At 54.3% G+C, this 20,265-nt stretch overlaps 7 protein-coding genes across 7 annotated transcripts; 4 read left to right on the top strand and 3 right to left on the bottom strand.

Moving 5' to 3' along the window:
- Positions 1–30: 30 nt before the first annotated feature.
- Positions 31–2,453, bottom strand: VE01_06308 (uncharacterized protein). The gene is made up of 5 exons (XM_018275760.2): positions 2,171–2,453; positions 1,857–2,044; positions 1,541–1,804; positions 1,425–1,485; positions 31–1,323 (listed from the first exon to the last, which is right to left on the bottom strand). Exons 1-5 carry the CDS (start codon positions 2,178–2,180, stop codon positions 116–118), a joined length of 1,731 nt encoding a protein of 576 aa, XP_018128539.1. The 5' UTR covers positions 2,181–2,453; the 3' UTR covers positions 31–115.
- A 231-nt stretch (positions 2,454–2,684) lies between these two features.
- Positions 2,685–4,590, top strand: VE01_06307 (uncharacterized protein; the record flags this gene model as incomplete). Its single annotated transcript, XM_018275759.1, has 2 exons — positions 2,685–2,750; positions 2,806–4,590. 2 exons carry the CDS (start codon positions 2,685–2,687, stop codon positions 4,588–4,590), a joined length of 1,851 nt encoding a protein of 616 aa, XP_018128548.1.
- A 415-nt stretch (positions 4,591–5,005) lies between these two features.
- On the top strand, positions 5,006–5,746 carry VE01_06306 (uncharacterized protein; the record flags this gene model as incomplete). Its single annotated transcript, XM_018275758.1, has 1 exon — positions 5,006–5,746. One exon carries the CDS (start codon positions 5,006–5,008, stop codon positions 5,744–5,746), a length of 741 nt encoding a protein of 246 aa, XP_018128547.1.
- Positions 5,747–6,157: 411 nt separating this feature from the next.
- On the top strand, positions 6,158–7,992 carry RPL3 (ribosomal 60S subunit protein L3). The gene is made up of 5 exons (XM_018275757.2): positions 6,158–6,231; positions 6,378–6,447; positions 6,552–6,708; positions 6,762–7,435; positions 7,490–7,992. The coding sequence occupies exons 1-5, from the start codon at positions 6,210–6,212 to the stop codon at positions 7,743–7,745; spliced, it is 1,179 nt and encodes a 392-aa protein (XP_018128546.1). The 5' UTR covers positions 6,158–6,209; the 3' UTR covers positions 7,746–7,992.
- A 174-nt stretch (positions 7,993–8,166) lies between these two features.
- Positions 8,167–9,098, top strand: VE01_06304 (uncharacterized protein; the record flags this gene model as incomplete). Its single annotated transcript, XM_018275756.2, has 2 exons — positions 8,167–8,723; positions 8,851–9,098. Exons 1-2 carry the CDS (start codon positions 8,198–8,200, stop codon positions 9,096–9,098), a joined length of 774 nt encoding a protein of 257 aa, XP_018128545.1. The 5' UTR covers positions 8,167–8,197.
- Positions 9,099–9,422: 324 nt separating this feature from the next.
- On the bottom strand, positions 9,423–11,644 carry MAP2 (Methionine aminopeptidase 2). The gene is made up of 3 exons (XM_018275755.2): positions 11,374–11,644; positions 10,336–11,312; positions 9,423–10,235 (listed from the first exon to the last, which is right to left on the bottom strand). The coding sequence occupies exons 1-3, from the start codon at positions 11,411–11,413 to the stop codon at positions 9,930–9,932; spliced, it is 1,323 nt and encodes a 440-aa protein (XP_018128544.1). The 5' UTR covers positions 11,414–11,644; the 3' UTR covers positions 9,423–9,929.
- Positions 11,645–11,930: 286 nt separating this feature from the next.
- On the bottom strand, positions 11,931–16,061 carry VE01_06302 (uncharacterized protein). The gene is made up of 8 exons (XM_059463783.1): positions 15,033–16,061; positions 14,774–14,977; positions 14,641–14,723; positions 14,408–14,587; positions 14,267–14,359; positions 14,061–14,217; positions 13,756–14,000; positions 11,931–13,695 (listed from the first exon to the last, which is right to left on the bottom strand). The coding sequence occupies exons 1-8, from the start codon at positions 15,256–15,258 to the stop codon at positions 12,076–12,078; spliced, it is 2,808 nt and encodes a 935-aa protein (XP_059319535.1). The 5' UTR covers positions 15,259–16,061; the 3' UTR covers positions 11,931–12,075.
- Positions 16,062–20,265: the final 4,204 nt, after the last annotated feature.

Genomic DNA, 20,265 nt, shown 5'->3' with positions numbered 1-20,265 from the left:
TTTTGAAATGTCCTAAGGATATAATCATATAATTGCTACATCTTCTCATTGCCACATATATACTCTATTTAAACTTCTAAGTATCACGCATATGTCACAGGTATCCAACATCCCTCTACACCGCAAACCCCCCACTATTCTTCTGCCTCGGCTCCGCCGCCGCCTCAAACGTCCCATTCTCCAACCTCCTAATCCCCTGCGTCTTACTAAGCAACTCGGTCGTCCACGTAATATTATGCCCCTTCTCACGCATATACGCCGTCGTATCATTATCATACCCCACCTCGAAACGCACCTGCGCCGGCAGCAGCTGGTCATGCAACCTCGGCTGCGCCAGCGCCTCGGGCATCGTCATACCGTGATCGAGGACGTGCCAGAGCGCCTGGATGGTAGCGGTGATGATGCGCGAGCCGCCTGCGGCGCCGGTGACGACGTAGAGGCTGCCATCGGCCTTCTCGACGATGATGGGGGTGATGGAGGAGAGAGGGCGTTTGCCGGGGCGGATATAGTTGTTGCGGGAGGGGACGAAGCCGAATTCATTGGAGACGCCGGGGATGGAGAAGTCATTCATTTCGTTGTTCATGATGATGCCGGTTTCGGGGACGCAGAGCCGGCTGCCAAATGAGAGGTTTATGGTGGTGGTGAGCGTGATGGATAGGCCTGATGAGTCGGTCGTCACGATGTGCGAGGTTCCGTGGCTGTCGGGGTGGGAGAGCAGTTTCGGGTTGTAGTCTGCGGGGTCTAGAGTGTGGTCGTCTGATATCTTGTGCCTAGTCGCATGGGCACTTGCTGTGTCTAGCATTTGGGTTTGGAAATCGACAATGCCTTCCACAAAGTCTGGGTCGCCGAGTTCGTTGCGGCTTCCGTACGAAAACTTGATAGCTTCGTCTAGTCTATGGGTGTTCAGCTTCAAGTTATTGGGGTCGCTCATGTTGTACCCCTCAATGATTTTGAAGGTGTTCAGCGCCACTGCTCCACTGCTCGGGGCACCGGTTGAGAACATCTTATATCCTCTATAGTCTATGCTGACAGGTTCGCGTGAGATAATATCATATTGTGACATATCATCTAGGGTCATGGAGCCGTTGGCGAGTTGGACAGCCCGGATAGTGGCCTCGGCAATAGGTCCCTCATAGAAAGCATTTGCCCCTTGCTGAGCAATCGTTCGCAGGGTCTTGCCAAACCGTTTCCGTGTCATTATTTCGCCTGGTTGAAGGAGTGTGCCATTTGGAGCAAAATCTATTGCCCAGCTGGGATCTTCTGTGAGAAAATGCTGTCCCTTATTGACCGTACTGGTCATGAATCCAAAAAGATCTTCCGTCACTATGAAAAGGTTAGCATATTTCCCCCGATCCTACTTATACTGAAGCCAAAGACATGCTATGCCTCCGAAGGTTTGCATTCGCGGTCCAACTCTCACGTACCTGGAAACCCTCTCTCTGCAACTTTCGCTGCGGGCATTACAACCATAGCCCACGGTAGTTTCTGTGCAACGTCAGCCCGCATTCTACCCGTCCCGTTACGATGAGACATTACTTACCCCATACTTCTTATGTACATATTCGAAGCCCCTCAGTTCGCCTGGAACCCCGCTTGCATCCCCACCAACTATGCTGCCGATCGTGAAATTGGCGTACATATCCTCATATGCAGCAGCCGGCGCCGTTTCCCGGAAATCAACGTCTTCATACTCGCCCGTCTCGCTGCGCACAAGCATAAAACCGCCGCCGCCGATGCCGCTGTGGTACATTCCAATAACGCCAACACATAACGTCGTGCCAACTGCGGCGTCTACAGCATTGCCCTTAAAGGTAATTAGCATGACTCTAAACCCTGCAACCAAGATGAGAACTCACGCCGCGCCTTATGAGATCTATTCCAATACTGCTACATATCGAGCTCTCACTCGCCACCGCCCCTCTTGAATCATCTCGGGATAGGAAGATGCCGGCTTCAACGCTCGACGAAGGGAAGAGCGCGAGCAAGGATAGAAGCGCGAAGCGCCATCGTGGACTTCTGGATCTGCCGGGATCTTGGTCGAAGACTAAATATGCAAGTAATGCACGCGTCAGAATTGTGTTTTGTTCCAGGTTGTTTCATGGGAATTTGTGCGATGTGAGCGCTGCAGGGGGGTGGATGGCGTGCGAGAACGCAGGAATTGCAAACTCACACCCATGCATATTAAAGAACTGTTATAGAACAATGGACCCTTCGGTACTCAAGTTTATCCTGGGGGACTTTGATAACGACAGCGAGATGGTGGCGACGATAACGATAATCTCCAAGGACGAAAAATCCCACGATGTCCTTTGGAAATGTGTTTGAGGGGAACACCGCGATACTTCCTCTACTATGTACAGTATATACACTATTTCCCCTCTTAGCTTTATAAGCTTTGCTGATATTCACGCGACATAGCCGTTTGTTCCGCACCTTCCTTTGGAGATAAAGCCCTTGTACCTCGTGACTGTATTTACAGTACTGGACAAACTGTACCTGATCCTGATAAGATAAGGCTCAGGTCATTAACGCGGACTCACGTGAATCCGTCGCGTGCCCTGTGACTGGTAGGAAAGAGCTCGCTCTTGTTGCAAAAGTAATCACGGACATTACTGGAGTAGTACTGCACTCTAGGCAGTCTATTATCAAGTGGGCAGAGTAATACATGTATCACTTGCAATGAGATGCCAATGACCACAACGGCGAAGTCATCGCTGAAGAGAAGCGATGACAGGATTATTATCCACTTTGTAAGGGCTTCTAGACCAAGCAGGCTGACAAAAGTTGAATCTGACGAATTTCTAGGACTACGACTGCTTCTACGCGTCCGTTTTCGAAGTCGAGAATCCCGCCCTGAAAAGTGTTCCGCTCGGTGTGCAGCAGAAGCAGATTATTGTGACCTGCAACTACGAAGCTCGTCGACGAGGACTACGTAAACTCCAACTCGTTTCGGAGGCAAAGAAAAAATGCCCGGACATGGTGATTGTGCTCGGCGAGCAGCTGGACCGTTTTCGGGATGCCTCGAAAATGCTCTACAAGTTCTTGGAGTCCTTCACATGGAACAACAAGGTTGAGAAGCTTGGCTTCGATGAGGTCTTTCTCGACGTCACCGATATTGTTGCATACAACCAGTCGCTGCTGAACCCGAACGACCTCAGCCACGCATTCTTCAACCTGTCCCGCGATGACCCGACGATTGGATTTTCCTTCGATGCCTCTCGCACGGCTGGCCATGAATATCCAGACCTTGACGACACAGCTATTGAAATCGCAGCGAAGGACCAGGAGCTTCTCATACGGTTGAGAATAGGTTCACATCTGGCGCAACACCTTCGGCATCGGCTCGAGGAAGACAAGGGTTATACTTCAACGGTTGGAATTTCAACCTCGAAATTGCTGGCTAAGCTGGCCGGCAACTTACATAAACCCAAGGCACAGACAACATTGATGCCTCCGTACGAAAGTACTTCGAATGAGGATCAAGCAGAACAAACAAGCACTGTGATTGCATTTTTGGACACCCACGATATCGGAAAAATCCCGGGAATTGGGTTCAAGATGTCACAGAAAATAAGAGACCATATTCTTGGACGAAAAGTTGACTTGAAAGATGAGACCGATTCTCGTGTAGTGAAGGATTCTGTCTCGGTTCGCGACGTCCGCCTCTTTCCGGGTATGGGGCCAGAGCTTCTTGACGAAATTCTTGGAGGGCTAGGTGCCGAACGTGGCATTGGCGCGAAGGCATGGGCACTGATAAACGGAATCGATGAATCAGAAGTTCAGACACTCAAGCGGGTTCCGACCCAGATATCTATTGAAGACAGTTACAGAGGTATCAGTACCCTCCCTGAAGTACGGAAGGAGCTACGGGTCCTTGCTACTAGCCTCATCAACAGAATGCATACAGATCTTCTTGAATCCGACGAAGACAACCCTGGGAAGCAACGATGGTTGGCACATCCTAAGACGATACGACTCTCAACCAGGCCCCAACCTCCGCGGAATCCAGACGGGACTCGGTCGAGGAGTTTCAACCGAATTTCCCGCTCGTGCCCTCTCCCAAACTTTATTTTCGGCTTACGGGAGGGTGTGGATGCGTTGGTTGAAAAGCTTGTTGTGGAAACTCTGATCCCTCTGTTTCACCGCCTCCACGACGGTAAGGGTTGGAGCTTAAACCTTATCAACATTTGCGTCGCAAATATGGTAGAGACGGCTAGCGAGACCGTTAAAGGTCGAGGACGCGATATTAGCCGCATGTTTAAGCACCAAGAAGAAGTGCTAAAGGAGTGGAAGGTGGAAGATAAAGACGTGCCGCCCGATTGGGTTGCTGAACACCACCGAACTAATGATGGTGGTAGGTCACACGCTCTCTTTAAAGCAGAGCCAAGTGCTGGCAATGACGCTATCATGAAGGGAGCTACGGGCTCTGAGGATGTAATACCAATGACGCAGGATGCTGTCGACGACGAGACTCTCTACATGAACGAAGAATCAGACTCGGGCAAGTGCTCGATCTGCAACGCAATTATGCCAGCTTTTGCGATGGCCGCTCATGAGCGATACCACGAATTTGAGAATTTGAGCGAATAAAAAGTTACCCCAGGTTCGGTCGATTTGACTCCGTTGAGTTGGGCTGGGGTAACTCAACTCATTAGCTCCCCACGGGGTGCGCCAATGAAGCTAAAATATTATCATACGATAGCTAGAGCAACGCTTAGAGCACACCAACACCTAGTCCATTTCGAAATATTGCCATATATCCCTCGCACCATGCCCTCTTTTCTCTTGTTTTTTTCTGCACGGCAGGCTCATCATAACAATCTCATCAAAAATTGTTCTCATAGATACAAATCCCACATATTCGATAATAACACCACCCCATTTGGCGAACCTTCACAAAGCTTGTGCCGTGATCTCTCGAGATCATCGGCAAACGAGCTAGTAACCAAACAAACAAAACATACAACCTCCAAACCACCATACACACCATATCCAACCTAGCTTAATGCCTCCCACAAACCTCTTCCCCCTCCCCTACCTCCTAGCCGTCCAACTCTTAACCCGCGACACGCCGGACGACACCACCGGCGAAGTTCCCAACATCGAACCTGAGCCCGTGCCGCCCTACAAATATCCCTCATGGGCCTTCGGCGTCGGCATCCTCGCCGTCTTTGTCGTGTGCATATTCTTTTCGTTCACCTGCGCCGGCATCAATCGCCGCGTCAACCGCAAGGCGCTGCTGCGAGCCGAGTTTCCCTGCCTGAGTGCTAATATGGGCCTCGTCTCCTGTTTGGCTACGAGTTCGTCCACTGCGGCCGCGGCATTTGTGATGCCAGAGCAGGCAGATGAGGTTAGGGCGTTATCACCGCCGATGGACAAGCAGAAGAAAGTAGTTGATTTGAAGGCGGTGAAAATCAATATGCAAAATCTCAAGATGCCAGCTGCGCTGCCAAAGGTGTTTGAGAAGTTAGGGAGGAAGAGGGAGAGGGGGGAGGTTGTCGCTGATGGTGATGTGGAGCTTATACAGTTGAGCTCAGTGAAGGGGAAGAGTGGGCTGGCCCCGAAAGGAGGGAGGTGGACATTGGATAAACACGGAGCTTGGGTTTGGGAGGAGGGGGGAGGGAAGAAAGCTAGTCTAACAGGGAAGGGGGATCATATGCTTGTGGAGGCGTATGCGGGGAGGGATGAGGATAGCATTGGGTTTGTGACGACGGAAGAGAGGTTTGAGAATGTTGATGCGAAATAGGGGTTGATTCTTGGATATTTTTGCTTGGATGCTTTAAATGATATATTTGGAAACAGAGCAATGCGAAAGCGGACATGTATGAAAGACAAAAGGCCTGACAGACTTTGATAGATTTTGGTATGCAAATCTTATGATGCGAACTGATACTTGTGTTTTTTTTTTGGTGAAGATAGCTACTATGTCGGCGCAGTAGGTGTGGATAATATCTATATAGCGGGATCTATAAGAATATAGTAATAAATAAATTAATGATAGTCGTCCGTCTCGTTGATGTCGGTCGTGATGGTCGTGCCTCATTTGAGACTCGGCGGAACTGAGCCCACACCCGCGCTAATCCATTTATAGTTAACCACTTTTCGCTTACTTTTATCGGCCCACACACAACAATATACTCAATATTTTCGATTGCGGCGCACTTGGACTTCTTCCTCCAGCTCTTCAATCGACAACAACGACAATCGCCATGTCTCACAGAAAGTTCGAAGGTACGCATTTCAATCCTTCCTGGTATTGAGAGGCCTTCTATCGAAGTCGCGGACTATTTCGACCTGGAAAGCGCAGCCGCGACGACGATTTGATTGCATCTCGTGCCTCTTGATCTTCGAGAAGCAATTCCTGACAATATCTACAGCGCCCCGCCACGGTTCTCTGGCATACCTTCCTCGCAAGAGGGCCGCCCGTCACCGCGGAAAGGTCAAGTCGTAAGTTCTTCCTGTCCCAGATAACATATCGGCGGCCTTTGGTCGTCGAAAAAACGGTTCAAGTCTTTTGAAGGATCTGAACTGACTTTTGCGGTTCTACCCAGGTTCCCCAAGGATGACGCCTCGAAGCCAGTCCACCTTACTGCCACTATGGGCTACAAGGCTGGTATGACTACCATCGTCCGCGACCTCGACCGTCCCGGCGCAAAGTCGCACAAGAAGGAGGTTGTTGAGGCTGTCACTGTCATTGAGACACCACCAGTACGAGCAACGCAGCCCGCTTGGCTTTGTGCCTATGGCTAACATCTCTATAGATGATCGTTGTTGGTCTTGTTGGCTACATTGAGACTCCCCGTGGTCTCCGATCCCTCACCACCGTCTGGGCCGAGCATCTGTCCGACGACCTGAAGCGCCGCTTCTACAAGAACTGGTACAAGTCCAAGAAGAAGGCCTTCACCAAGTACGCCAAGAAGCACTCCGAGGCTTCCGGTTCCTCCATCACCCGCGAGCTCGAGCGCATCAAGAAGTACTGCACCGTCGTCCGTGTCCTCGCCCACACCCAGATCCGCAAGACCCCGCTCAAGCAAAAGAAGGCCCACCTTATGGAGGTCCAGATCAACGGTGGCTCTGTCGCCGAGAAGGTCGAGTTCGCCGCTGGTCTCTTCGAGAAGCCAGTCGAGGTCGCCTCCATCTTCGAGCAGGATGAGATGATTGACGTTATCGCCGTCACCAAGGGTAAGGGTTTCTCCGGTGTCACCAGCCGTTGGGGAACCAAGAAGCTCCCGAGAAAGACGCACAAGGGTCTCCGTAAGGTCGCCTGTATCGGTGCCTGGCATCCGTCGCACGTCCAATGGACTGTTGCCCGTGCCGGTCAGGATGGATACCATCACCGTACCTCGTGCAACCACAAGGTTTACCGTGTTGGTTCCGGAGCTGACGAGGGTAACGCCTCGACTGAGTTCGATGTCTCCAAGAAGACCATCACCCCGTAAGTTCCATCAGTCTTCTGTGCGTAATTTAACATAAACTAACAACATCGCAGTATGGGTGGTTTCGTCCGCTACGGTGAGGTCAAGAACGACTTCGTCATGGTCAAGGGCTCCGTCCCCGGTGTCAAGAAGCGTGTCATGACCCTCCGCAAGTCCATGTGGACCCACACCTCGCGCAAGGCCCTCGAGAAGGTCGACCTCAAGTGGATCGACACCTCGTCCAAGTTCGGCCACGGTGCTTACCAGACCCCCGCCGAGAAGCGTGCCTTCCTCGGTACCCTCAAGAAGGATCTCGTGCAGCAGTCGTAAGCCTGTCGCTCATGTTGTTGGTCGTTGTCGCGCTGGTGTACTAAGGGAAAATCGTTTTTTCTGGGCGGGGAGCGGAGGGTTTCGGGGCATCATGTGTTTGCCGTAACGGTGTGCAAATCGATATCCTCGCGTGGTGCTTAGCTAGACATGAAAACACATGCTAGATGAGCATATCACAAAAATGCTTCCGATTCCCCTCATGCGTGCTGTGCCTTCTAAACATCCAATCGTGAAATATCAAATGTTATCTAAATCTTCAAATCTCCGTAAAAAAAATCCCCCCTCCCACCAGGTCCCGTGCCATCCATCGTGAGCCCCATCAATCAATCACTCAATCGCCGCATCCGCCAAGACCACCCACAACCAACCTGCGTCATACCCCACCCCACCCCGCCCCCAGCGCAACACAAACCACCACCAACCACCCACCACCAGCACCAGCACAACCACAAATGGGCGTCATCCTCTCCCTCTTCCACACCGTCCGCAACCGCAACCGCAGCTCCCAACCACCACCAGCACCAGCAGTCCCAGAAACGCACGAGCTCGATACCCTCCACGCATCTCCCACTTCCGCTCCGCCTACAGCCACGATCCCGCGCCCACGCCTACCTCCCCGCGTCTTCGCTGCGCTGTCATCGCGCTCACGGGCTACCGCTCCAGCTTCACCGGCAGGAGTACCAGCACAAGCACAAGCACTCCCAGCAGCTCGCGCGGCGCCGCGGCAGCAGAAACGAGGAATGGCAGACGACGCATCGTATCTCTCCTTCTTGGAGAAGGCGAATGCGCCTTTAGGAGGGTCGAACGAAGCCCAAGCGAGCGGTTCGGGGAAGAAGGGGTTCAAGACTGTGGATGAGGGGGCGAAAGTGCCAGAGGTGATTCGGAAGGCGATAGAAGGGGTGGTGTATGTTAGTGATGCGGATGAGGGGTTTGAGGGGGTGAGTTTGGGGACGGGGGGGAGGGGGATGGTTGATGGTGGTATGTTTTGTCTTTTTCTTCTCGTTTCCCTGTACTGCTTCCTCTATTATGGGGGTGGTTTTCTCTACGTAGTGGGAAGAGAGTCGACCGCGCAGATGATATGAGACAGTAACTAATTACTGCACAGAATCCTTCGCAGACCTCATCGGCTCCCCCGACGGCCGCGAAATCGAAATCCTAGATATCAGCCAGTGGGACGAGAGGGGCGAGTACAAATCTATCGTCGACGCCATCCGCGACGCCACCAGCGGCGGAGACGTCCGCGTCTACCGCGTCCCCCGCGGCGCCACGAGGGTCGAGTACTGGGTTGTCGGTGTGGAGGAGGGGGAGGAGGGGAGGTTGGTGGGGGCGAAGGCGCTGAGTGTTGAGAGCTGAGCGTGTGTTGGCGTGCGTTTGATGAGGAGTGGCAATTCGTGTGTTTGGATAGGCATGGTAGGGTGGGAGGTTGGGAATGGGAATTGGAATAGGAATAGGGGTTTGGTTTGGGTTAATTGGGGGGGGGGGATAGGGGGCCGGCTTCCGATTGCATGAGAAACCCAGATAAATGCCTTTTTTATCTGGGTTTCTCATGCGATTGGAACTGCCTTCTATCTCTCCAGTGCTTTGGGCATGGTCGATCGTGACGAAGCCTCGGATGGTTATAACAAAATTTTAAGTTAAAAGATCACTATTGCTTTCGGGTTTCTACACTCTAGTAATGGGGTTATAATGTCATAAGGATATACTTTATCATGAGTACTAATTGCATCCTAGACTTAGATACTGTAATAGCGAGACCTACCTGCATGAGCACCGTGAAACTCTTCGACTCAGTCACCAAGGATCCTGCTCAAAACACCACCTCCATTCACACACATGTATGCACGTAAGACACCGTAATAGAGGTGAGATTACGCAAGCCAGCCCACAGATCCCCTCGACGATTGAAGCGACCGCTACTAGTCTTATCAAGCCCACGCCTCTGTTAGAAGCTCCCTCAAAGCCCTACTAAGCTCCAAGAACCCCCCCAAAGGAAGTATCGACACGATAAGACCAGTAGCTGTCGCTTAAATCGCCAAGGTAAAACCCGCGAAATCAGTTCGTCGTTTTTGATTCATAACTTTTCCCATACCCTATGCAAGCCTATATCCATCATCATCATCATCTATCCCCATCCCCTCCCCTCGGGGACCACCCTCTCCGCAAACAACCCCCCAAAACACACATCTAATAATCATCCCCCCGACTCAGCACCTCCTTACAATTCGGCCTCAGTAAGAACGTATGCTCAAACTGCGCGGTATACGAGCCCTTCTTATCCACCAGCGGCGGGTACGCCTCCACGATGCCCTGGGAGACGAGGTTGTTCAGCCCGAGGAGGTACTTGTCCTGCCCCAGGCGGTCGAGGTAGCGGCGGCAGAAGGGGAGGGTGCCGAAGGATTTGTTGATTACTTTTAGGAGGTTCTTGGCGGATGTGAGGCGTAGGTCGACGTGGGGGGCGTCGGCGGCTTTGGCGTAGTGTGAACACTCGAGCTGCGGGGGTTGTTAGTCTTCAGATCGGCGATGGGGATAATTAAAACGAATAAAACGAAGGAAAGGAGAAAAGAAAGAGAAAGAGAAAGAAGAAACTCACATCATCCCTCACATACCCCACCCCCGTACTCCCAAACGTCTCAATCGCAAACACCTCCCCCTCCTCCATCTTCGTCGTATCATTATTCTTGACAATCGGCACGCTCTTCCCCCCATGAATCTTCCATTGCCCGATATTATGCCCATTCAGATTGCGAATACACTTCACCGGATGCGTCTCCTTCCCAATCGTCACCTCATAACTCTCCATCACCTCCTGGATCTGCTCTCCAATATCACACATCCTCACATCAATCCCTGCCGCCGCAACCCCCGTGTTCGTCGCAGCTTTAACCGCCTCGAGGAGCGGATCATAGACGGGGTCCCAGCTCATCGTGAACGCGGAATCGACGATACGACCGTTGATGTGCACGCCGAAATCAACACACATGACGTCCTCCTGCTTCACCACCGTCTTGTTCCCCGCATTAGGACTATAATGCGCAGCGATATGATTGATATTCAACCCCGTCGGGAACGCCACGCCTCCCGCGATATTATCCCCATCCTCCAACCCCTGATGCCCAGTAAGCGCTCTCACGCTCCCCTCTATCCCCTCCGCGATCTCAGTAAGTCCCATCCCCGGCTTAATCCATCCCTGCGCCCACTGCCGCACCTGTCTATGCACCTCTGCACCCCGGCGAAAGTCGTTGAGGTATGTCATATCCAGGCGATCCAAGTGTCTCTTCTCCTCGCTCGTGGTGCGGAAGCTGTTGTCGTCGCGATACGGGCTCTCTTCGCCGATGGGGTAGTCGCCGGAGGGGAATAAGGTGGATAGGGGGACGCTGGGGGGGGAGGTCTGGGTAGTGGGTGTCTTGGTCTTCTTCTTGGGCTTGCGCTTGCGCTTCTTCTTTGCGGCGGCGGTGGGGGCGGATCCGTCGGCCGGGGGGGCGTCGTCTTCGTCGTCCGAGTCTTCTGCTTCGGGTTTTGCGGCGGGGGGTGCTGCTGCGGCGGCAGCTTCACCCTGGTTCTCGCTCACTGTAAACCTGGTCAGTTTGGTGGTCAAGAGCTTGTTGGTGGTGGGGGGGGTAGGACGAACACGCGAGCTTCGCCATGGCGTCTTCTGCCTGAGCGGCCATTTTGATGTAAGGTTTCAGACCCTGTCTGTGTTATATGTAGCCAGTAGGGCGTTATTTATAAGTTTGCTCGTGTGTTCTGCTTTGTTTGCGTGTCTTTTCTCAAATGCAGACTCTCTATGTTAACTTTTGGCCGTTGGTGACGACCCCGCCAAATGGTAACCACATTTTTGGCTGCTAGCGGCCGCGTCCTACGTTTGATAAGAATAGGCTGTGACACGTGATATCCGCCTGACCTTCGTAATGAAGAACGAAACCACAAGGTGAAATCAACATGTTCACACAACACGAGAGAGTACACGGAAGACTTAAGAGCACAATAATTTTTCATTCTCCAATTGCTCCACCCAACCCCCAAGAAACAGGTAAAATCGAATACACCACCCCACCCCACCTATCCTCCATCCGTCTTTTGCATCAAAAACCCCAACTCAGAATCAAATATCCCTATTCGCTTTCTACCCTAGCACTAGCCTATCATACCATAATCCCCCCCCCCTATCCCCCAAATTCCCCCTCCTATCCCCGCTTCCCAGAAGTTGACCAGCCCTAAACAAAGAAAAAGGTTCTCTCGTCAAGAATGTAATTGTATGCCGTAAAACAACCTCCTCCTCATAAAACCCCCTCTTACTTATTCCAAGTACAAAACAAGCCCTCCTCCCACCTTAGGCAGTCCCCTCAACCTTAGTAGCCGCCTGCGTCGGCGTGCCATTCTGTCCATTTGCCAAAAACCCCGGACCCGCTCCATTCGCCCTCTCAGGAGACTCCGTCTTTCCCTCCGCTGGTGGCGCACCGCCAGCCGACCCAGGTGCCGAAGGCGGTGCTCCATTCGTGCTGGGCGCCTTCTTCTCCTCCTCCCCTTCATCATCATAATTCTCATCTACATCCATCTTCCTCGCGGCGCGCTCCTCCGCCGGCGCCGGCGCCGGGACAGGCGTCGGCGGGCTAGCCTGCTGCGGCTGCGGTGGCTGCGGCTGGGCTTGCGTTGGTGGTGGTGGAGGTGGAGGAAGCTGTTGCGGGCTCCGGCGTTCCACAGGGGCGTCAACCATTGGGTAATCCTTGCCCACCGATGGTGGGGGCGGGAGGGACTCCCTTGTCGGCGTAGCAGCGGGCTGCATAGGCGGCAATTGCGTAGTCGTTGGCACCGTGTGCGTCAGCGGGTGATGCGCCGCCTCGCTGGGGTGGTAATTCTCATTCGCCCTGCGCTGGTCCTCGCGACGTGCCTCAGAGGAGTTGCGGCGGAAGGTCTCGCGTGGCGGGGTGGACGGACGGCGGTGGTGCACGTCGTTCATGTGTGCGCGGGTCTCTTCCGAGGCGGGCTTCTTCTGCACAGGTGGGAGTTCGTCTTCCCATTCGCGAACGCGCTTGGGGCCTACTGAGGGAGGACCCTCGTCTCTACGCTCAGCGGCGGCGGCTTCAGCGGCGGCGAGCGCGGAGGCGGGCGCGGGGGCACCGTTGGCGATGCCACCGGTTGTGGGGGTCTCGGCGTGAGGTTGGTATTGTTGGTGAGGGTAGGCTGCGGTGGGAGAGGAGATCCTGTTGTCGAGGATCGGGCGCACCTCAGGGTGTGGGCTGTTCCCGCGGCCAAACGGCGGGATCGGTCCTGGACCGCCTGGAGGTGGTGGCCCGTTCAGTCCGTTCGGCGGTGCGGGAGGAAGGATGTTTGGTGCTGGGCCACCATAATTAGGATTCAAGACACGCACGGGACCAGATGGAGGCGCGTGTGGCTGCGGTGGCGCAAGGGGCGGCTGTTGCTGCTGGATCGTTGGTGGGTGCTGGACACCCGGTCCTGGGTATGGTCCAGGAAGAGGGTGAGGAGACGCCGCACGGTGCGGTGGCACCGGGCCCAGGTAGCGCGGCTCTTGGTATGGCCGCATCTGCTGATCCGCCCTTGGGCTCGCCTGGCGAGGTGGTGGCGGCGGGGCTCGGGCTGCCTCGCGGTGCTCGTACGGGTTCGGTGGCTGCGGAGGAGGGTTGATCTCAGCCAGCCTGTTGGTGGGCCAGTTTCCTGGTCCAGGGCCGGCTGGTGGCCCAGATGGCGCTGGTGGCGCTGCTTGCGATGGGCCTCCCCATTGAGGCCCTGGCGGACCGACGGCGTTGGTGGGCTGGTACGCATTGGGATGCACATCTTGCGGAATCGGCGCAGCAGTGTTCATCGTCGGCATGCCTTGTCCACTTCGGAGAAGCTGCAGGCGTGCCTTGATGTGGACGTTGCTGGGATCCAGCTCGTTCGCGCGCTGGTACGCATCGAGCGCATCGCTGATCTGATTGTTGCACGACTCATACTGCAGGTGTGGTTAGCAATGTCCCGAACGGATCAGCGTGCACGGGAGGATGTAGCTTACCAGAGTGCCAAGGTCGTACCAGACCTCGGAAATGTACGGGTTGAGGCGTATCGCGCGGGAGTACGCATCGAGTGCGTCTCGGTACTGGTTGATCTGGTAATACAAGACGCCGATGGAGCACCAGAAAGTCGGGTTCCGGCCATCACGGTAGACAGCTTGTTGGTAGGCCTCGTATGCCTTGGGATACTTCTGCTGTGACATGTAACATCTGCCCAAGAGGTACCAACTTTGCGCGTCGTTGTTGTCTGCCACGTGTTAAATCGGTGTCGCCTTCGAGCTGAAATATGGAGGGAGAAAAAACATACCAGAATTGACAGACTTCTCCAGGTACTCAATCGCCTGCTCCTGACTGGCGAAGCTCGGGCTCTGCTGATGATGCAGCCAGCCGAGCTGCTGGAGGACCTTTGCGTGATTCGGATCGCGATCAAGCACACGCCTGTATGCAAGCTTGGCGTTGTCGACCTATGAAATATTAGGAATGCGCTGGTTGTCCAAAAATGGCCCGACTTACATCTTTTTGCTGCTCGTGGACATGGCCAATCTGGAACCAGATGTCCTCCTCGGTGAGCGGAGCTGGAGGGTTCGAAACAATGTATTTGAAGCACTGCCGGAACCGTTAGAAATGCGCCTTGCAAGAGAGAGAAACACATACCTCCAGAGACAGGCCGTACTTCTGCTGTTGCTTGTAAATTATACCAAGGCGGAAATAAATTTCGTTGGACTTCTCAAAGTCTGGCGCCATGTGCATAACCTGCGAAAAGGCCTCCTCTGCATGCTCGTATGACCCATATCTATCGTAGAGAATACCAATGCCATACCAAAGTCGAGGTTCCTGCAGTTTCTGTTAGACCGGGCAATTCTAAGAGGGATCTGGCAAACACAAACCTTGGGATCGCGAAGGTGATACAGCGCTTGCTGATAAGCAGCATAAGCTTGCTGGAGATCATCCATCATGAGGTAGCAGTGTCCTGTGGGAGTCAGTTTTAGCGCCCAGCGTAGATGAATCTTGATTGCCTACCGAGACTGCCCCAGATCTCGCCATTGCTCGGGTCGAGCTTGAGGATATTCTGGATGAAGTCCACAGCCTTGGGGAACTGCTCCTGGTGTCGCAAGATGCCCGCGATGGCCGTCATGGCCGGAATCGAGTGCGGATTGGCACGCAGCGCGTGCTCGTACGCGACGATCGCCTCATCCGAGCTATTGACGAGTTCGAGGAAGCTCCCTGCGCAAAGTCAGTCAGCGCGTGCGTCTCATTAGCAGCGAACGTGTGAGCCTACCAATCTGCATCCAGACCGCCTCGTTCATCGCGGGGAGGTTCTGTGACGGCGGTCCGGTTGGCCATGGGCCTTGTTGCCCGGGGCCGGGACCCATTGCCTGAGGGCCGGGAGGGCCATTCGGCGGGCCCTGGTGCTGTTGCCCCATGTGAAGCGCGGCGGTGGGCGAGGGGTGGTGAGGGGCCATCCGGTGCATGGCACCTGGAGGCGAGGGGTGGTGCGACGCCATCAATAGCGAAGGCACGGTGTTTAAGCGCGAGGCGGCAAGAAGTTGGCGGTGTTGTCGCGACGCAATGCGCAGAACGCAGAGGTGGTGAGGTTGCTAGTGTGACCCGCGCACTTCGGTGTCTGGTGTCGATGGGAGGGAGAGTGTCGAATTGCGGCTGGGGTGAGGGCCCAGTCGAATGATGGTCGAGCTCTCCGACGATGTGTCTGGGGCTGAGTTGGAGAAGTGAGGATGGGCGGCTGTTGGTGAATAAGGTGTGATGATAGATTGTAGTGTTGAAAAGGGTGTTGTAATGAAAGAAGAGAAGAAGTAAATGGAAGAGGTTGAGGTTGGGTGGAAGTGGTGGTGGATGAGGATGATTGTTGTTGACGTGGTGAGGCGTGGAAGGGTAAGAAGAAGAAGAAGAACCAAGAAGGCGAAGATGAAGAAGGGATAGACGGGGGAAGGGGGGGTGTGAATGTCAGGTGGTGGGTGTGTGGGTACTTTTTTGGGTGTATAGTTGTTAAAATGTTGTGGGTTGGGGTTATGATTGAGAATGGGGGTATGGTATAGATTTAGGTGGAGGTGGGAAGGTGGAAGTGGATGTGGGATGGGGGGAGGGGGGAGTGGATGGAGTAGTGGATGGGGGGTGGATGCGGATGTGGATGCAGATGGGGGAAGGGAGTGAGTGGGTGGGTGGATGCGTATGTGATGCGTATGAGTGGGTACGAGTTAAGTTAAGTTGAAGTAAGATTTTTTGGGGGGGAGAGGGCAAAGAAGAGGAGTGGGAGGAGGAGGAGAAACTCAGAGGGAAGAGGGACTGTGGTTGACGGATGGAGAAAAAGGGAAAGAGCGGCCGGCCGAGCGAACAAGGCGGGAAGGGCGAGTTAAGGTGTGTACATTAGTATTTTAGTGGAGGATAGTAGAGGATAGTGGAGAAAGAGACAAGAAAAAGACGAAGCGGAGCGATAATAGAACCAGGGAGTTAGAGGTAGTTAGAGGTACTCACACTTAGACCAAGTGTAGAGTGGCTGTACTATGTGTGTAGATACTCTAAGTCAGTACTTCTAAGTGCATGTAGATGTGTGGCGGGGCGGGAAGGGGAAAAGGCTCGAGCTAGGGGGAACAGGCAGAAGATGTGTGTTGGGAAGTAAGGGTGGATGATGGCAAGTTGCGGCAAAAAGGGAAAGGGAAGGTGTGGTAAGTGTGGTAGGTGTGGTGGGTGTGGTAAATTGGAGGTTACTGCAGCAGGGATAGTACGGGTTAGAGACACGGAGGGTACATACATTCCACGGTTGAAGGTTAATAACAGAATAGGGCAGGGAGGAGCAGGGAAGAGCAAGGGAGAGGGAGCGGGAGGTACACCTGCATACGATTACACCGTGATGTACACACACACATACATATACAGGCACTCCACATTAAACAACGCCGAACATCATAACATTACCACGCTCACACATACTAACCCACCACCCATCAAACAACATGGTGGTGGTCTCTCTGCTGCTGACTGATCACTCTCCTGCCAACTGCTGTTCTCTCCTAATAACTGTTCACACTCTCTCTGCTGCTCTCTTGCTAACTGCTCACTCTCTATGCTGCTTCTTGCCAACTACTCACTCTCTCCCCTTCCCACAAGCGCCACCACCATGAACACCACACAGCAAGTCCCTCCCCGTACCCATCCACCATCCCCAACGGCAACACGATCATCACACACACTCACCCACACACCCCCAACCCTCCCCCAAACTCCCCCTCAACACACACCCCCCTCCCTTCCAAACTCCCCTAACCCACCCACCCACGCTAAGGGACTGTGCGAGGGAAAAGAAAGAAGTGGATCTCCCACCCATCGCCTCACACCAACGCCTAAGTATAGCCCGATGTGTCGAGGGGGTAGAGTAGATGCGTGTGTGCACATCTCACTGCAGCTAGCCCCTACTAGTGCAGGGTTGGGGTTAGCGCGTTGTGTGGAGAAAATGGTGTGGGTGGTGGTATGGGTGTGGCTGCAGGTTATGTAACTGCACTGCGTTGCGTTACGATGGAGTGCGTGCTTGGGTGGTGTTTAGGTACGGTACCCTCCGTACTGTGTATCCGCAGACAGAGTGGATGTCACTCCGTATACACTAACTAACTAACTAACTAGTACAGCAGGGAGGAGGCTAGATCGCGTTGTGTCCGTGGGATCCACTTCTTTTTCTCTCCCTCTCTCCCTCTCTCTCTCTTACTATTCCTGTATCCACTATTACTACTTGCACCACCACAGTACAGCTAGCTACTACTAACCAAAAGTACCCCCGTACTAAGACACGCACCACACATAACCGCAGCCGTCGTCTAGCCTCTAGCCTCTTGCCTCTACCCTCTAGCCTTAGCCTCCTCCTTCTGCCGTGGTGCTGGTGCTGGTCAAACACCCCCCCTCCCAACAAGCCATCCGTCATCTACGGGTAAGCCTAGCAGATCAATCACCCTCGCCCTTCCTTTCCCTCGCAGGTACTACCGTTAGAGGTGACTACCGCCGTACCCTTCACCCGCCCACCACGCCTACACCCACTCCGTCACCCTTCCTGCAGTCAATCTAGTTCTAGTCAACTCCCAGTCAGCGATGCCTCAGGCACACCACGCCGACAATCCATACAACTCTCCACCACATCCTGCACCTCATCGCATCTATCCTATCCCCCGTCCCCCGTACATACCGCCGCATCTCCCGCACCCCCAAGCCACACCAGCCAGCCACTCCACCACCACCACCACCAGCCAGCCGCCACACCACGCTGCCCATCCCCGTCCCCATCCCCATCCCTCGTACCTCATCGCGCACACACCACCAATGCCGTACGATGCATCTATGTATGTACCTAGGCAGGCAGACAGCTGCATCTGCATCTACGCTGTATCTACACTGCACGCCCTGCTGTACTCACCGAAGATACGTACCGTGCGCACACATGTATGTCTGTATGTCTGTATGTATGTATGAAGCACACACCCTCCCTGTCTGTACCTTCCGCCGCGGTGGTGGTGCGCGACAATGGGGTGGCGGGAGGAAGGGCGGAGGAGGGTGGTCGCACGCACACACGCACACGCCAGCGCGGAGGAGGGAGAAGGACAAGGGAGGGGAGAGGAACAAGAACAAGCACGCACCTAAGCGTCGCACCTGGCGCCCGCCCGCCCGGCGCGCACATAAGCAAGCAAACCCCCTACCCACGACAAGAGACTCCGTACAGTAACAGTACAGTACAGTAAAGTAAAATACGTACCCCCCACAAACACCCCACTCACTCCGAGAACCACCAAAAAAAAAGAGAGAGGGTGCAGACAGTACAGTACACGGTAGGATGAGCAGCCTCACTCACGCCTCAAGCTAGAGGCAACGTGCGTGCACAAAAAAGGAAAAATCTTTGATCGGCACGGGAGGAACCATCGACCGGCGGCACCGGCACCGGCACCGGCACCGGCGAGGAGGGATGGGATGGGATAGGATGGGAATGGGGACGATGATGATGTGCTGGTGGGTGTTCGTTCCTGTTGGAGCTGGATGGGGGCTCCACTGTGTGATGGATTGGGGTCCACTTGGGGTGGTTAGTATGTGTGGTGTTGTGAGGCGAGGATGAGAGGAGAGGAGGAGGGCAGTTGAGGTGGTGGTGGTGGTGAGGCACTTAGCCACGCGCTCACGGGGACGCGTTGATGGGTATAGATGGTGTGGTGTGGTGTGGTGTTTCTATATCCATCGTGTATTGTATCGTCGCATCACGTAAATCACGTATATCGTATCTCTGCTGTACACACACCCACCTCCTCCCTCATCATCCCTCTCTCTCTTCCCTCACACACACACACACACACACACACACACACACCACACCCGCAGCACCACCCGCAGCACCATCCCCTTCAGCCTCAGGCCCTCATCCCATCCACCCACCCCTGCCCTCTCCATCTCCCATCCACCCCTGCCCCCATCTCCTCTTACACCACACACCACATCCCCCCAACCCTACACCCCGCCAATCCCGCCAAGCCACCATCCCCAATCCACTCCCCCTCCCCGAGCACCGTCCGCAAGCGCCGCCGCTCATCGTGGTTCGTATGCAGGCGCTGGGGCGTTACTTTTGGGGATGTACCTTGTTTCGGTGCTGTGCCGGTCTTGGCTGTTCCTCGGCGGTTTGGGAAGGGTTGGCTTGGGGGAGGAGTGGGTGGTGGTGGTGCTTGGATGGTGCTTGGATGGCTGGGCGTGGGTTAGGGAGTTAGGGATGCGGATGGGATGGGGATGGGTGGCTGAGAGGCGTTGCGTGGTGAGAGGTGGAGGATGAGGATGTAAGGATAGGATGAGGATGGGGATGGGGATGAATTAGGTAAGATGCGTCTACCACCACCACCACCACCACCACCACCAGCGTCACCGTGCTCTAGAATCGGAAACATCCACACCAACACACACTCATCGGCGGCATGGATGGGAATGGATCGGACGGGCCACACCAATAGTACTCTAGTACAGTAGATAACCCGGGGCCTCGCTCATCTATCGCCACCCGGCGGCAGGGGCGGGATGGGGATGTGGTGGTGGTGGTGGTGGTGGGAATGGGGGTGGCGAGGGCAGGGATTGGGGATGAGGATGTGATGTGATGTGATGTGTGTGGAGGTATGGGTATGGGGATGGACAAATATACAATACGTAGATGACGAGAAGGCGTGGCGGCGAGCCATGATGAGTGTGAGTGCGAGTGTGAGTGTAAGGACTTCACGGGCCGCTACGGTCCAGCTACCAAATTAAGTGAGTAAATGACAGTAAGTGACAGTACACTACACTACATAAACGACAACAATAACAGCCCTCCTCCACCAACAAGCAAGCCTTCAACAAAAAAAACGCTTAATCCCCGGATTCCCCCTCCCATCTACACCTACATACATCACATCCGGGTCCGGACCTACGCACCCGTATCTGGCAGGTATGTATCGCTGTCAAATATCCCCCTGTCTGACATCGGGGGCAACGGGATCGCAAAGCAGCAGCAG

This window comes from Pseudogymnoascus verrucosus (genome assembly GCF_001662655.1).
Source record: "Pseudogymnoascus verrucosus strain UAMH 10579 unplaced genomic scaffold scaffold_35, whole genome shotgun sequence".
NCBI classification, from domain to species: domain Eukaryota; kingdom Fungi; phylum Ascomycota; class Leotiomycetes; order Thelebolales; family Thelebolaceae; genus Pseudogymnoascus; species Pseudogymnoascus verrucosus.
This window is presented reverse-complemented; position numbering and strand designations above follow the sequence as displayed.

Bases quoted from the DNA above. Each gene is read 5' to 3' on its own strand.
- MAP2 (XM_018275755.2), bottom strand. From the start codon at position 11,413: ATGGCCGCTCAGGCAGAAGACGCCATGGCGAAGCTCGCGT. The intron at 11,313-11,373 runs GTTCGTCCTACC...CCAGGTTTACAG, and splicing joins CGCCATGGCGAAGCTCGCGT to TGAGCGAGAACCAGGGTGAA. The intron at 10,236-10,335 runs GTGAGTTTCTTC...CAACCCCCGCAG, and splicing joins TGGGGTATGTGAGGGATGAT to CTCGAGTGTTCACACTACGC.
- RPL3 (XM_018275757.2), top strand. From the start codon at position 6,210: ATGTCTCACAGAAAGTTCGAAG. The intron at 6,232-6,377 runs GTACGCATTTCA...CAATATCTACAG, and splicing joins GTCTCACAGAAAGTTCGAAG to CGCCCCGCCACGGTTCTCTG. The intron at 7,436-7,489 runs GTAAGTTCCATC...ACAACATCGCAG, and splicing joins TCCAAGAAGACCATCACCCC to TATGGGTGGTTTCGTCCGCT.
- VE01_06308 (XM_018275760.2), bottom strand. The intron at 1,805-1,856 runs GTGAGTTCTCAT...ATTACCTTTAAG, and splicing joins TAGATCTCATAAGGCGCGGC to GGCAATGCTGTAGACGCCGC. The intron at 1,486-1,540 runs GTAAGTAATGTC...GACGTTGCACAG, and splicing joins ATGTACATAAGAAGTATGGG to AAACTACCGTGGGCTATGGT.
- VE01_06302 (XM_059463783.1), bottom strand. From the start codon at position 15,258: ATGGCGTCGCACCACCCCTCGCCTCCAGGTGCCATGCACCGGATGGCC. The intron at 14,978-15,032 runs GTAGGCTCACAC...GACTTTGCGCAG, and splicing joins GGCGGTCTGGATGCAGATTG to GGAGCTTCCTCGAACTCGTC. The intron at 14,724-14,773 runs GTAGGCAATCAA...TGACTCCCACAG, and splicing joins CGAGATCTGGGGCAGTCTCG to GACACTGCTACCTCATGATG.